Source organism: Girardinichthys multiradiatus, chromosome 20 (genome assembly GCF_021462225.1).
Source record: "Girardinichthys multiradiatus isolate DD_20200921_A chromosome 20, DD_fGirMul_XY1, whole genome shotgun sequence".
Lineage (NCBI taxonomy): Eukaryota > Metazoa > Chordata > Actinopteri > Cyprinodontiformes > Goodeidae > Girardinichthys > Girardinichthys multiradiatus.
In genome coordinates, this window is record NC_061812.1 from 15,192,218 (window position 1) to 15,208,368 (window position 16,151).

Genomic DNA, 16,151 nt, shown 5'->3' on the forward strand with positions numbered 1-16,151 from the left:
GGGCTGTCATATGGTAATATGTATACTGGGGTATACCTCATATACACAAGAAGGCTTCTATGATTAATACAAACTTGGGTGGCAGTGGGTAACACAATGGAAGTAAATTTTTCCTGCACTACAATGCATATTTAGGTCGGATCTTGAGCTAGAATGCCTGCTACTGCTTCCACTCTGAATGTTTGAGGCCAGTATACTGGTAGGCTGATTTTAAACAATAATAACCTGAAGAGGTGACGAGCTAATTTAGTGATGTGTTTGCAACATTGGGAACTGTTTGAAAATATAATTAGATCAATCCAATAGAGACAGATTAAAATTTAATGTTGTACATTACACCGTGAACCTAGTTGTAATACAAGGCAGTAAAGTTCAGTTTATTATGCCAGTTGGTAAGAAGCTGTCTAAGAAAGAACAGCCGCCTTCAATGAGTTGAGGGGTAAATGGAGCAACCACTCCTTCTGAGCAAGTATGCAATGACAGTGGAAATTAATGACTCAGTATGAGCAGCCAGCTGCGTGGACCAAAATTATATGAGGTAGAAATTCAACATCACAAGCCTCTCTATGCTGATGGTAATACACAACCTAGTATTTTCTTAGGACATCATGGAATTAAAAATTGTACATTGCCCAACCCTACTACATATAGCTGAGTTTGAACTGGATCTGATTTGTTTAGCATACAATGCTTGTTGATGTTTGTCCTTAAAAAATGTAACTAAGCAGATGCCAACACACCTGAAACAGACCAACATAAACCCAATATGTCAGTTAAACATCCACTACGTCCACTGCTATAGTCTAATGACATTGCTACCAGGTGCAACAGATGATTAGTCTGTACTTCAGTGTAGTCTCCAAATATCAAGGTAGTGAATCACAAATAGATGGACAAAAACATCACTTGTTTAAAGAATTTAATGCAGAGCGGTCTGAAAAACAGATAACATGCTTTAGCTTTTAATATCATTTGTGGGAAGCTTTTGGTCTCCACACAGATTATGTACTTCCATACCACTGAAGGCTCAAATGTGATTGGTTAGTGGTATCTCACTTAATATATACATCTATAGCAAGACTTACACATTCAGTAAAACGTTACAGTAAAAATGAAACAGAACGTATTCAGAAAAGGACTAAAATGCCTTATTAAGAAAAGATCTTTAGCCCTCTAGCTAACCATTACTCTATGTTTAGCTTTGAAGGCACCAGATTTTTTCTCAAAGGTCTTCAAGGCCTTTTTTTAATTGAGGAGAAGCAGATCCAAAATTCCTGTTTTACTTCTGTCAATATGGGTTATCTTTGCCATTTTCTGTAAATGTCTCTAAATAAATGGCAGCAAATTGTGTCTTTGTAGCAGTCTGCCAGTAACAAAGTGCCCAAAAAATAACCAATCAAGCTAAGCCACTTATATATTCTATCCAACAGCTACATGATTATGATCAAACTGCAAAATTCTACTTTGTCTAAATCCTTGGATCTATATGATCAGCCTATTTATTATATGTTTGTTGTTGCACTTGTACTGGAGTACATTCAAATATCTGCATACTTCAATCTAAATTGAACCACATTTAAAAAACAGCAGCTTTCAGGCTTTTGTTGGGATAGAATAACCTCATTTTACTGAACTGAATTATCTCTAACATATCTAATAATGAAATCCAGAAGGTACAGAAAATTGGAGCTATACGCTCATTTTGAATAAGAGTTACCTTTTTTTTTTCTTTAGAATTTCTACTTGCTTTCCCAGCCCCAATCTCAACCACCCCCACAACCCCCACCATGTCACCCCCAACCTCTCCTCTCCTCATCTAACTCTATTGCACTCTTTTCATTGCCCAGCTCACGTATTGAATCTGCTTGATGAAAACAGATCTCACTGCAGCACCACAATAGAATGGTTGATGCAGGAAAGATGAACCCTAATGGATTTTTTTTTCAATGTGCTCAAGATTGAATATAAGGCCTGACCTCCAGATATAGTGGATCCATTTCAGCAGCAGAGATATTGTTTATAGTGAAGACAAAGAAATGTATAAATATACATACTTGGACACTTACATAAAAGTACAATGTCAACACAAGAAGCAGATTTTTGTATGGTGTACAACAAAAACAGGCAAAAAAAATGTGAATTAACCCGCGCTATTTATCCACCCATGTCAAGTGAGGAATTCATAATGATACCATCTCATGTTTGAACTGCAGAGTTTGCTTAATTACTCTGTTCAACAGACTGTGTCAAGGTGAGGCACCAATTTAATAGACACTCGGTTCTCAGAACAAATGAAACTCAGTTACGGTTTGGTAGTTTATGCCAGAGTATTTGAATTAGAGAGAGTTTGCTTTATATGCTGCTTTTTTCAGGGTGAAGTTAAAGCAGGGCACTAAAAGGATCTCTATTCTTCTTTTAAAAGACATTAAAAAGAAAAGGGTTGTTAAAAAAGTATACTTTATGAATTTATATGAAAGAAATCACTTAAATTGTTTACATTTTCTCATGGTACAACCACAAACTCCATATTTTGGGATTTTATGTGATATACAAATACAATGTAGAGCGTAATTGTGACGTTGAAGGAAAGTTATATATCGTTTTCCGATGCTTTTACAAATAAAACTTTGAAACATCTGGTGTGCATTAGGCATCAGCTTCCCTGAGCTCAAACCAGTTTTTGCTGCAGTTACAGCTGCAAGTCTTTATATGTCTCTAATATCTTTGCACTGGAATTTTTGCCTATTGTTTTTTTACCAAATAGCTCAGACTCACTAAGACTGAATGGACACCATCGGTGAGCAACAATTTTCAGGTCACAGATTCTCAGTTGGATTTAGGTCTAGACTTTGACTAGGACATGTTCGCAACACATAGCAGTTGGCATGTAAGCCCTCTTCTAAACTTTAGACATTGATCTGAACGGTGCTCCGGGAGATGTTCAAAACTTTGGATAGGGTTGGTTTATTACCTAATACTGCTTTAATGGTCTCCTAGGCTTTATCATTGACTTGTCTGATGTGTTCCTATGTCTTTATGATGCAGTTTGTTCACCAATGTTGGTTTACAAATCTTGCAGGAAAGTTATATTTATACTCTGATTAAGTTACACACATGGTCTCTATTCACTAATAAAGGAACTTTTGAAGGCAACAGATTGCACTGGATTTTATTTATTGGTATCTGAGTGAAGGGGGATTAATGCAAATATAAATATACTGTTTGCCTCCCTATTCACAATTATTAAATTGTTCATTTAAAAAAGGCCAAAACATTTACTGTCTTATCTCCAAACGTAATCTTTAAATGAACCAGGGTTATCAAAACAACACTCACAATAAAAAAAAACTGCAATTGGAGATTATTTGTTCAGATTTCTGTTCGATATGTTGTGCTTGCTGCACGTTGGGTACCTCATACATTTTTATCATGCAGTCAGCTGTATTCAGCTCCATTAAAACCGAAGCGTGGCTCTTTCTAACACAAACAAACACACACTGACGATGGATTGAAAAACTGGCCAATCAACCAATGTCTCCACAGTAAAGGTCATGACCAAAATGTGAAATGAATATAAAGATAGATGACATGTGGAGCTAATACCTTGGGGGAATTTTCCTGCATTATATATAATGCATAACATGTATGTATTTCAGATCTTTATCAAGATCTATTTCAACTGCTGTTTACCTCTTTCTCCTCTGTTTGTGATGAACATGGTGCATCATACTTGAGCTTGATATGCATTTGTATATGTCTACAGTACTTTTATCTGCTTTATTAACTTAAAAACACACTGGGAACCCCTGCTATTTCTAATGATAAAGAGCAGTGAGAAACAGCTGTGATCCAAAGTGGTTTTGGGAATTAATAAAAATTACAAAAAAGGCACAGCTGCCAGATATAACTACATCTGTGCCAGTTTATAATATCTCTGTCATTAATCAGTAATTTAGAAGGATAGGAAATTCTTGACCTTCAATTCTTAAATAAAAAAGAATATTTCTTATGTTAACATAGCTTTCCATATAATTTGTTTCATTGGGATCTCGGTGCTGCAATCAATAAAAAACATCAATCCCATCCTCTTCCAAATGGATGCATTCAAGTCTGACATTGTCAAACTTAAAAGGACTGCTTTTCAGGGCAATTCTTACATGTGTGTTGCACAGTGGGGAAGAATAATCTGAATAACTTGAACTTCAAACTCACCTCCAAATTTAACAATAAATCATACATTTCAGACTTTATCTATACAATATAATAAAAACAGCAGCATGTGAGTACATTTCATACCTAAACCTTTTCAGATTTTTGTGTTGTTCTGATAGAAACCTGCTTTTTGCAGCAGTTCCCATAAAAGCAATTATGGTTTGGAGATGCTAATTTGCAGACGAGCCCATTTTTGTGTGTGGAGCTGAGGGAGTAATCAGCATGTATTCATGTTTGAAGGCATGACAGATTGACCGATGCATGCTGTCGAGGCAGATATGATGCTGATGGATTTACCCACAATCCTTTTCTCCATGCATTACAGCTGACAAAGCAGGCTCTGAACAATCTTATGTTTCCTTCACTTAGTCTAAGTCTACTTGTCTTGAAAATTACATTAATGTTTTCAGAGTACGATCTGTTTCATTGTTGAAATCATCTGTTTCATTGGTGTTAAAATATTTCCAATGCTATTTTGTTAGCAACAACAATCAAACATAAATCATTGCAAAATTTCATGTGTTTTTATTGATTATTTTAAATGGTAAATATAATGGTGTTTTTTTGTGTACTGCATATTACAAATCAAATCAAATTTGGAGGCTTGCATGTAACCCATTTAAGTTAAAAATCTCCCTTTTTTTAAATGATTTAATAGCCCTAAATATCTGTGACCAATACTCTCTTCCAACACTGCCTCTGATGCGACCAAAAAGCCCACCATAAGATGCTAAATCCAGGCAGTTCTACTCACCGAGGGCATTTGACTGGAGACAAGGTGGCTCTCCTGCGCCAACATGTTCGACATCATGAGCGTTGGCAGCTCAGTGTAGGAGTATGGGTTGATGAGCCCATTGTGTGGCAGCGAATGACAGAGGTAGCCTGTAGAGTCATGCTCCATCAGGTGAAGAAGAGATGGCTCGGGGTGGTTGGGTGGAGTGATCGGCGGGATCTCGTAGTCTTCGTCCCCAGTCCCGTTTCCACTCGAGGTGCCGCCACCTCCGCCTCCTCCCCCACCGCCGCCTGTCTGGCTTGTGTAGCTCTGATTGGAGGGAAAACGATGGGAGGGAACATAAGGAGAAAATGATCATGTGAACAAGTAAAATTAGATGATACTTAAGAGAAGATTGTATGTTTTCTATAACAAAAGCTGAGCTGATGACAATCCCTGTTGCTAAAAGTAATAAAAAACTATGGTGTCACAAGGTAAAACGTGTAAACCAAGTTTTTAACCAAATAGAAGATGAGAAAAAAAAGACAAGCATTATGCAAAAGTTAACAATGTAATTAAAAAAACAGCAATGATGTGTGCATAATTTGTTAATAACATGGATTTTGGGAACATTTAAAAAATATATTCAAAAGAATGGCTTCAAGAAAGTGAGAGGCTACCTTTAGGCATCACATGGTCACAGATATCAAGGTATACCAAAGTTGTCCAGAGTTATAATTTCAAAAATGCTAAAATGTTATGCGATGCCTTTGGTATGGTTTAAGGCCCTTTTAGTGAGATGTGAGATAAATTGTCAGAATGACCAGAGTTTCCCGTCTAACTAATAATCAACACGTTATATTAGTTTAGCAACAGTAAGTTGTTTAAAAACCTAAATTGTCCTAAAGTCTAACAATTCAAACTATGATTTGGACCTTGAATGTTTAAGGATTAAAAAAAAGAGCAAACGTATCTTTTCAAGTTGAAGTGTTTTCTTATAAACTTTTGTTAAATGGGAAGAATAAATAACATCCAATGTGTCTTGCATTATTGCTTTCAGACTCAAGGGTAATCATTTGTTTTACATTTTTAACTAACAGCTGCACATTTTTCAGATTAGTGTATGAAAATCCCACAATGGCTTGCAGAAAGTATATTCACAAGGCCGATCATTTTAAACTTGAGGACCTGGATGTGCAATAAAATGCAAAGAAATTTTTTGCAGCAACAGTTAATAGTTTTAGCTTATTTCTGTTAACAGATTATAAGAAAAATAAAAAGAAGTATGGAAAACATGTATCCTTATACACATGTATTGTAATTGTTTTGACCATTATTTTGTGTAGATGTGACATGTGACACTGAATAAATCACTTTATTTTATAACGTTTTTTGAACTTAATCAACTTGAGGGGCCTCAATGTCAGAAAAGAAAAGAAAAAAAAAAGTTATGATTTTATTTGTAGTTCATTTCATAAAAAAATAAAGCTAATCTCTCAAATCAAACATCAGACATCGTATTTTAGATGCAAACATGAAGCATCTGACCTTGGTGATAAAAGAAAACAATGCTTGATGCATTTGATAGCTGCTGCGCAAACACTGTAAGTCCAATCAGATCGGAGCTCTGCACAGAGCAGGAAGAAAAGAAAAATAGCAGGGAAATTCAACAGGGAATGAAAAGCAATTTTGTCTGAGACGATCCAACTTGACTCCCATTGTAATGACTGAGTCAAATTAATCATCACAAATAATATTCTGGTGTCAGCCATTCAAGGGGTTTTTAATAGAATTTTTATGATTCATGTCTAGCGGTATACATCAAACAGTCAGTTCTGCAACATTTCTGAAATCAATTCAATATCATCTTTGTGTAGGCTGTCATCCTCGGCACCAGACTGGTCATTTATCTCTCAAACAGATACTTTTGGAAAATGAGGACCATGGTGAGATGGAGAAAGGAGAGAAGATACAGGGTACATTTTTTTCTTGTTTCTCACAATATTGTTTCAGTATAAATGGAAAAAAAATCTTTTTGATCAAATATATAAAATTGTTAAACAACAAAGACGATTTTCTGATTTGTACATAAAAAAAAAACATTTTCAGCTGCTTAGAATTAAAATCCTAGGCTTGATTATAAACAACTTTATACAATGCCAGAAATGCAAACTAAACTGTATTCTGAGTGCTAATTGATCCTATTGATTGTTTTAGTTGTTTTGGTTTTTGCATTTAGTAATCAGGTATTCCTTCCATTTACAGTACCACAGAGAGGACTTGCCTCCTTGCAGATTTTTTATGATTATGCTATTTAATTACGCAAATTTATACTATAATGCATTGATGACCTGAGTGAATAACGTGTGTAGTTTTCAAATGATGCCCTGCGATGAATTGGCAACCTTTCCAGGATGTACCCTGCCTCTTGCTGGTAGACTGCTGGAGAAGACACCAGCTCCCCCGTGCTCCACTATGGAATGAGTGGTATAGAAGATGAAAGAATGAATGAATGAATGAACGAACGAATGAATGACTGGAATTGAAAAATCCCTCAAAACCAACCTGTCCTTTGTTAAAAGGTAATTGTCGCCTAAATCTATAATAAGTTGTACTACCTGTGTTCTCATTTACTGCTAATAAGTCTTTGACATCTTTGTGGATAGATTTTGGCTTCCTCACATTGGCGGATTTTGAATGAAGGACCTGTGTAAGGTCTCAGTTGGATTTAAGTGTAAAGCTTGACAGGGCCACTCAATGTTTTTGTTTTATAAAGGGGTTGCAGAGTATCATTGTCCTAATGTATAACCCAATTGTGCCTTGAGTTTAAGGTCACACACTGATGACCATATGCTTCAAGATTATATGTTGGAGAGCAGAAGTCCTTTTTTCCATTAATTATAGCAACTCATCCAGATCAGAACCTGGATGACCCTGACCATCACACTACCATAACCAGCCTTAACTGACAGTATGATGTTATTTTTCTGAAATGCTGTGTTAATTTTATGCCACATGTAACAGGATGCACACCTATGCACCTTTGTCTCCTCAGTCCACAGAATAATTTCCTAAAAGTCTTGAGAATCATGAAGATATTTTTTTTGGCATGATGTGAGATGGCCCTTTGTGTTATTTTGTGTCAGTAGTGGTTTTTGCCTTGAAATCTATGGACTTATGGACACTGAACTTAAATGAGGAAGTCACACATAAAGTGCTTTAAATGTTGTTTTTGTTTTTTTCGGATCTCCTGGATGAACTGTTGATGCCTTCTTAGAGTTATTTTGGTAGGCCGGCCATTCCTGGGAAGGTTCTCCACTACCCCATCTTTTCTCTATTTGTGGATAATGGCTAAATGTGGATAATCTGAAACATTTAACTTTGACAAAATAGGAAAATCGGTAGAACTTGTAAGAGGCAAATACGTTCAAAGCACTATCATCCAATAAATTGACATTCTTCTTCTTCTTTAATTTCCTGAAGAATTGATATTTAAAGAAAAACACATTTATACTCCATACGTCAAAGTATGTTGCAACATCAAGAGTTTAGTGTTCTTTCCTTTATTTGATTTATTTTGTTCTAACATAGCTTGAAAGCAAGCTGATATAAATTTTCTGGACTGTCCTTTAAAGACAGATGTTTTTCTAAACCTTTGGGAATGCTGTTATTGTGTGGCCTAATGGACAAGAAAACAAACATTTCCTGAGATTCAATTCCCCTCATAATTGTTGGAAGGAAACTAAATGCTCTGCTGTAAACACCGTTTACATTGTGTGAAGAGAGTCCCTTGTGCATGTCCCCCTTTTTAGCCATCATGTGTGAAGGCGTTCCTTGTGCGAGAGAACTCCAGGTAATCTGAAGAAAAGTCATGTTGAGTCATCACAAAGCATGTTCATCAAAATGTTGTTTTTTGTCATCCGTTATCAATAAACGCCTGAGCTCTAGAAAAATTTTTTAGTGGCTGCATTTGATTGTGCAAAAGGGACAAGGAGTGGAGAAGTGTCATGTGTTAGATTGCTGTGACGGCTCATCCAGCGCCCTTGATGATAAAATGTAAATACCAAGGACATTCCCAGTTGGATTGTGGCAAGATAAATTATTCATATGACACTGTTCAGAATGAAATTGCAAGCACAAAACCACATGCACAGCCTGGATAATGTATACTTTAGTCGACTTTAAAAGCAAAATCGACACAAAGCCAACTTAAATGGTGTGTCACATTGCATGTTTTTGAAAACAAATGTTTTGTTCTTATCTTTTAATATTCCTCTGAGTTTAATTATAAAGTAAACACTTTTTGCTAAAAGCTTCACTACACAGAGTTTAATCCAGCATAGAACCATCTTTTATTAACCTCATCTGCTCCATGCAAGACACTGTAGCGAACATTGTTTCCAACGCACAGTATGTTGTCTGCGTAGCGAGAGAAACACAATCTGCAATGTTTTAATTAAGACACAGATCTCTCGACTGTAAGTGTTGCATACCAGCACACCTTTCATTTCGAGAGAAACAGATGAATAGACAGTTGGTCTGGGACTGAGAGAAAAAAAAAGCACTGATTGGGAACATTTCCAGCTTGTCTTTTACTTGGCGCAGATCTCCAACTCCCTCTGTAACACTGCCTGAGTACTCAAGGCCTTCTGGAGATGATATTGACTGTGGCTAATGGCTCATTATCTCTATATTCCTTTTCTTATTAGATTATTGTTGTGGTGCCTGTAGAAATCAGGATTTAGGACATCATCCAGTTCCTATTAAATTGTATATCCATTATAAAAAAGTTCCACTGTCAAATATAATTAATTTGTGCAATAGAAAGCCGAATGCCTTTTTGTGGAAGTAAGAACCATAATCGTGGTCTGCTTTTGTATTATGAACTGTAAATATTGGACAATAAACCAGTCTGATGGACAGCTGGTATAAAAACAAAACTGTCAGTATTTCAAATTTCAGGATTTTCCATTCCAATTTTGGGGATTTTTATAAAATAACATGCTAAGACATTACATTGATTTAGACTTTAGTAATTGAGATTTTTACTGTGCTTTGAAAAGTGTTCTTACCTGTTTAACTTTTTCACATTTTCTTTACTTACAATCACATACTGATTGTATTGTAGGATTATATTAACACAATGTTAACACAAAACATGAAGTGGATGGAAAATTATCCATATTTTCACAAAAATTATGTAAATAATCTCTCTTTTTTTATTCAGCCCTCCTGATTCCATACTTTCTACAACCATCTTTCCTTGCACACATGTACAGTTTTGATATTTCTACCCACGCTTCTTTGCAACGTAGTCAGATTGCATCTGTGAACAGCAATTTTCCCATCCTACAACAGGTTCTCAGTTGGATACAGGTCTGGCCTTTGTCTGGACCATTCTCACTCATGAATATACTTTGATCCAAACCATTTCATTGTAGCTTTGGCTGCATATTTTGGGTTGCTGTCCTAATGGAAGTCAAACCTCCATCCCAGTATTGTTATGATTCTGGCACATCCGCTCTACCCTGTCTCCCTGGCTGCAATCAGCAGATGAAATGCACCTGGTGGCTGTTGCTGTGCAGTGCAATCTGTGGCATGCCATACACCTGTGTCTTCCCTGATATATACTAACTCTGACAAGCAGACGGTGCCAGATTTTTGAAAGCCATTGTGTGAGTAGATATCCAGCGTTCCTTCCTGTCTGATCATTGTTCTTGACCTCGCCTTGCCTTTTGGATTTATGTCTCTGCCTGCTCCCTGTCGGACTATTTGGATTTTGGTTTTCGACCTTGTTTCCTGCATCTGGTTTATTCCTCTGCTTGCCCCTTGCCTGACGCCTCTGGTTCCGATCGTTGACCCTGTTTCTGTCCTTGGATTATTGAGCCAGCCTAGCCCTCGGATTATTCAGCCTGGAGTCACTTCTTACCTGTGCTGTGGAGATCACCGCCTGCCGCCCACTAAGGTTTCCCCTCTGGGTTTCAAGTTCCACTCAAGACAAAAGCAGGTTAGTGACTTTTCTGATCCCTGCAAAATCTGGAGAGACTACAAGTCACTAATCCCTCTTTCTGCCTCAGTGATTCCTGGAAGCTGTGAGGAGTGTTACCTGTGTGACGTTTTCCTGTGGCTGAATAAACCTTTTAAACTTTCAGTACTGTGTCTGGCTGAATCTTGGGTCTGCCTTTTTCTGATTCATAGCAGAAAAATCTGGCCAAAAAAATTGACCCATCGCCAGCACAGCAGAGGCGCACCCACATTGATGAGACCTTTTTCCGGTTGAGATCCAGCATGGAGGAAATATTTTCCACATTACGTTCTGGTAATCTTGTCTCCGAGCCGCCACCGTCACAAAGGGAGCCACGCCTATCTCCGCCTCAGATGTTCAGGGGAGACCCAGACCAGTGTCGAGCTTTCCTAACTCAGTGTGAAATTCATTTTTAGCTTCAGCCGTCATCCTTTCCCACTGAACGTTCTAAGGTGGCTTTTGTTATATCTCTGCTGGCAGGAAGGGCGAAGCAGTGGGGGACTGCTGAATGGCAGAACAGGTCTGCATCTTGTACCTTCTATGAAACTTTTTCCAAGGAACTCATTCGAGTTTTTAACCCTTTTCTTCCAAGTCGTGAAGCTGCAAGAGGCTTACTGTCCCTCAAACAGGGTGATCAGTCTGTCTCGTCTTATATAATTGACTTTCATTTGTTGGCCGCAGATAGCCGTTGGAATGAGGCAGCACAGATGGATGCATTTATGCAAGGACTAAACGCAGACATCAAGGATGAGTTAGCAACCCGTGACTACCCCTCTTCCTTGAAACTACTCGAGGACCTGGCTGCTCGCATTGACATTCGGCTGGCAGAGAGAGGGAGGGGGAAGCGACATGAGGAGGAGCAGGAGGCCAAACCTGAGATGCAGTGTGCTATGTCCAAGGCTAACAGCGAGGTGGCTCAGTGGAGAACTAAGTATGAAGAGAGTCAAGCCGAGCTGGAAGGAGCTCAGAAAGAGGCACGTACTTTGAACACAGAGCTGTTCAAAATGAAAAACTCCTATGAAGAAGCTATGGACCACCTGGAGACCCTGAAGAGGGAGAACAAGAACCTGCAACAGGAAATAAGTGAATTGACTGAGCATATTAGTGAAACAGGAAAGACAATTTATGAACTGGAGAAGGGTAAGAAAACTGCAGAGAATGAGGTCAGCAGCAGGAACGATGTCCTAAGGTGCCAAAGAATATGGAGAAAAGCCAGGAGGTTGATGATCAGAATGTCACTGATTCAGTCAAGAACGGCCAACCGCAGACGGACCCCTGCCCCTAAGTACCAGGTGGGGCAGAAAGTTTGGCTCTCCACCAAGAACCTACCATTAAGGGTAGAATCCCGGACGTTGGCACCCGATTTGTTAGACCTTTCCCAATTTCCAAGATCATCAACCCTGTCGCTGTACGGCTGAGATTATCCAGTTCCATGAGGATTCACCCCACGTTCCACGTTTCTCAGGTCAAGCCCTTCATGGAGCCCCGACTTGAGTCATCGTGGGCTCCTCCTGTGGGCTTAATGCTCTCCTTGCCCATATTGTCAGCTTAGGTGGCCAGGGATGTCTTGGAGGATTGCAGTTGTGGCAGACTCTTTAAATTGTTGGATGATGAATTGAAAAGTACTCTTGGATGTCCAAAACTTGGAATATTGCTTTATAACCTAACCCTGCTTTAAACTTCTCCACAACCTTATCTCTGACCTGCCTGTTGTATTCTTGGTCTTCATGATGTGATTTGTTCAAAAATCTATTAGGGCTTTATACAACAGCTATATTAATACTGAGAAAAGCCTCTACATTGCTTGCTTTGAAGCGCAAGGATCTGAGACAGTTGCAGCTCTAACACTGGGCTGCAGCAGCTCCTGCCTCATGATGCAAGAGCACCAGGTGAGGTGCACACTAAGGACAGTAAACCCCAGGAAGGCTGCCATACCAGACAGCTAACCGGCAGTGTCTTCAGCAAATGTGCAGAACAACTGGCTGGGGTCTTCACCAAAATTTGCAATTTCTGTCTCAGTCCTTCATCCAAGAGTACCTAAAAACATCCACAATTGTCCCACTGCCCCAAAAGTACTTAGTGCCCTACTGTACACTCTGTACACCAATGACTGTGTCAGCAACTACCCTGACAATGCTGTCATCAAGTTTGCTGATGATACCACCGTGGCAGGGCTCATCTCTGTTGGTGATGATATGACATACAGTGACAAGGTCATCAGGCGGGTGGGTTAGTGTGCTGATAACACCTTGGGCATTAACATCTCTAAGATCGAAGAGGTTATCATTGACTTCAAGACGAGGAAGTCTGACCTGCGGCCTATCACTATCAGTACAGCATGTGTGGAGAGGGTGGCCAGCTTTAAGGTTCCTGGGTATGCACATGAATGCCATCCTCCAATAGAACTCTAACAACACAGCAATTGTGAAGAATACCCAGCAATGGCTCCACTGTCTTAGGCTCCTCAGAAGGCTTAACCTGTGGCGGGCCCTGCCAACTATCTTCTACCACTGCTCCGTTGAGTGTGCTGATTTACTGGATATCTACATGGTTCACAGATACAGAGTGCTACAGGTTATGCCCTAATAGACTCAGGGACACTTTTTACAATGGTGTTATAACCCTAATCAATACCTTGCTTATTTGAAGTGAGCCATGTGCAATACACAAGTGCAATTTTTATTTTTATGATTTATGGCAGCACAATTTATGCACGGCATTTTATTCTCTACATAGTTTTTGTTACAGAATTTCTCTTTGCAAATTACAGGGGTCAGCAGCCTAATTCTGTTGTACTACTAGAAATTGTATTGTGGTACAATGATAATAAAGATTTATCTTATCTTATTTAGGGGAATCAGAGAAAAATGGGCTAAATACAACTGCACTTCTGTTTTTCAGATTTGGCTGTAGACTGTATGTATCATTTTCCTTCCACTACAAAATTGAGCACTACAGGTCCTTCTCAAAATATTAGCATATTGTGATAAAGTTCATTATTTTCCATAATGTCATGATGAAAATTTAACATTCATATATTTTAGATTCATTGCACACTAACTGAAATATTTCAGGTCTTTTATTGTCTTAATACGGATGATTTTGGCATACAGCTCATGAAAACCCAAAATTCCTATCTCACAAAATTAGCATATAATTAAAAGGGTCTCTAAACGAGCTATGAACCTAATCATCTGAATCTACGAGTTAACTCTAAACACCTGCAAAAGATTCCTGAGGCCTTTAAAACTCCCAGCCTGGTTCATCACTCAAAACCCCAATCATGGGTAAGACTGCCGACCTGACTGCTGTCCAGAAGGCCACTATTGACACCCTCAAGCAAGAGGGTAAGACACAGAAATAAATTTCTGAACAAATAGGCTGTTCCCAGAGTGCTGTATCAAGGCACCTCAGTGGGAAGTCTGTGGGAAGGAAAAAGTGTGGCAGAAAACGCTGCACAACGAGAAGAGGTGACCGGACCCTGAGGAAGATTGTGGAGAAGGGCCGATTCCAGACCTTGGGGGACCTGCGGAAGCAGTGGACTGAGTCTGGAGTAGAAACATCCAGAGCCACCGTGCACAGGCGTGTGCAGAAAATGGGCTACAGGTGCTGCATTCCCCAGGTCAAGCCACTTTTGAACCAGAAACAGCGGCAGAAGCGCCTGACCTGGGCTACAGAGAAGCAGCACTGGACTGTTGCTCAGTGGTCCAAAGTACTTTTTTCGGATGAAAGCTAATTCTGCATGTCATTCGGAAATCAAGGTGCCAGAGTCTGGAGGAAGACTGGGGAGAAGGAAATGCCAAAATACCAGAAGTCCAGTGTCAAATACTCACAGTCAGTGATGGTCTGGGGTGCCGTGTCAGCTGCTGGTGTTGGTCCACTGTGTTTTATCAAGGGCAGGGTCAATGCAGCTAGCTATCAGGAGATTTTGGAGCACTTCATGCTTCCATCTGCTGAAAAGCTTTATGGAGATGAAGATTTCATTTTTCAGCACGACCTGGCACCTGCTCACAGTGCCAAAACCACTGGTAAATGGTTTACTGACCATGGTATCACTGTGCTCAATTGGCCTGCCAACTCTCCTGACCTGAACCCCATAGAGAATCTGTGGGATATTGTGAAGAGAACGCTGAGAGACTCAAGACCCAACACTCTGGATGAGCTAAAGGCCGCTATCGAAGCATCCTGGGCCTCCTTAGGACCTCAGCAGTGCCACAGGCTGATTGCCTCCATGCTACGCCGCATTGAAGCAGTCATTTCTGCAAAAGGATTCCCGACCAAGTATTGAGTGCATAACTGTACATGATTATTTGAAGTTTGACGTTTTTTGTATTAAAAACACTTTTATTTTATTGGTCGGATGAAATATGCTAATTTTGTGAGATAGGAATTTTGGGTTTTCATGAGCTGTATGCCACAATCATCCGTATTAAGACAATAAAAGACCTGAAATATTTCAGTTAGTGTGCAATGAATCTAAAATATATGAATGTTAAATTTTCATCATGACATTATGGAAAATAATGAACTTTATCACAATATGCTAATATTTTGAGAAGGACCTGTACTTTGAGTTGATCTATCGTACAAAAACTTAATACAATACACTAATGTTACAGGCACTATATTTTAACTGAAGATCAAAATACTGAAAATGTTTATATAGTGGGACATGAGTCAAAAAAATGAGTTTAAGAGCTGTGTATTCACATCTGGTTCTTGTTTTCTACACAGAAAAAGAGCTTAAGAGGCATCCCAAAGGTAGAACAGACAACTAGAAGGCAGACGATGACATATCTGTCCTACAACTAATGTGCACTTATCTGCATGTTTGAGTGCTTTGTCACAGTTGTGATTTATGCCTGAAATGCCTCGCACAACACCACTACTTCCATCACCTCGGACACTCTTCATTCCAACACTTTCCCATATCCAACATGCAGCCCTCTGCACACAGAGTAGAGCCCTGTTATCTCTTCTTCCCATGTGGTTTGTAAAGAAAACTGTTGATTTATCTTTCGAAATGTTTATAAAAGCTTTCATTATTTATTCACTTTATTCATTATTCTAGAGTAAGATTATAGTTCACATTTATGAATTGTCCTGTTTACAACACATCTTGTTTGCAAGACAAATAATTGTCTGTCTACAAGGGTCTTCTAATTTAAACAGCGTGATCTCTTTACTATTTGTTTTTGTTCT

The 16,151-nt window shown here is 38.9% G+C and overlaps 1 protein-coding gene across 2 annotated transcripts in view; it reads right to left on the reverse strand.

The window, feature by feature from the left end:
• tox2 (TOX high mobility group box family member 2) overlaps positions 1-16,151 on the reverse strand; it is a 136,182-nt gene that overhangs the window by 42,897 nt on the left and 77,134 nt on the right. For both annotated transcript variants that reach the window (XM_047348739.1, XM_047348738.1), the window contains exon 4: positions 4,967-5,254. In XM_047348739.1, the coding sequence (XP_047204695.1) occupies positions 4,967-5,254 (288 nt within the window). The remainder of the gene's footprint in view (positions 1-4,966; positions 5,255-16,151) is intronic.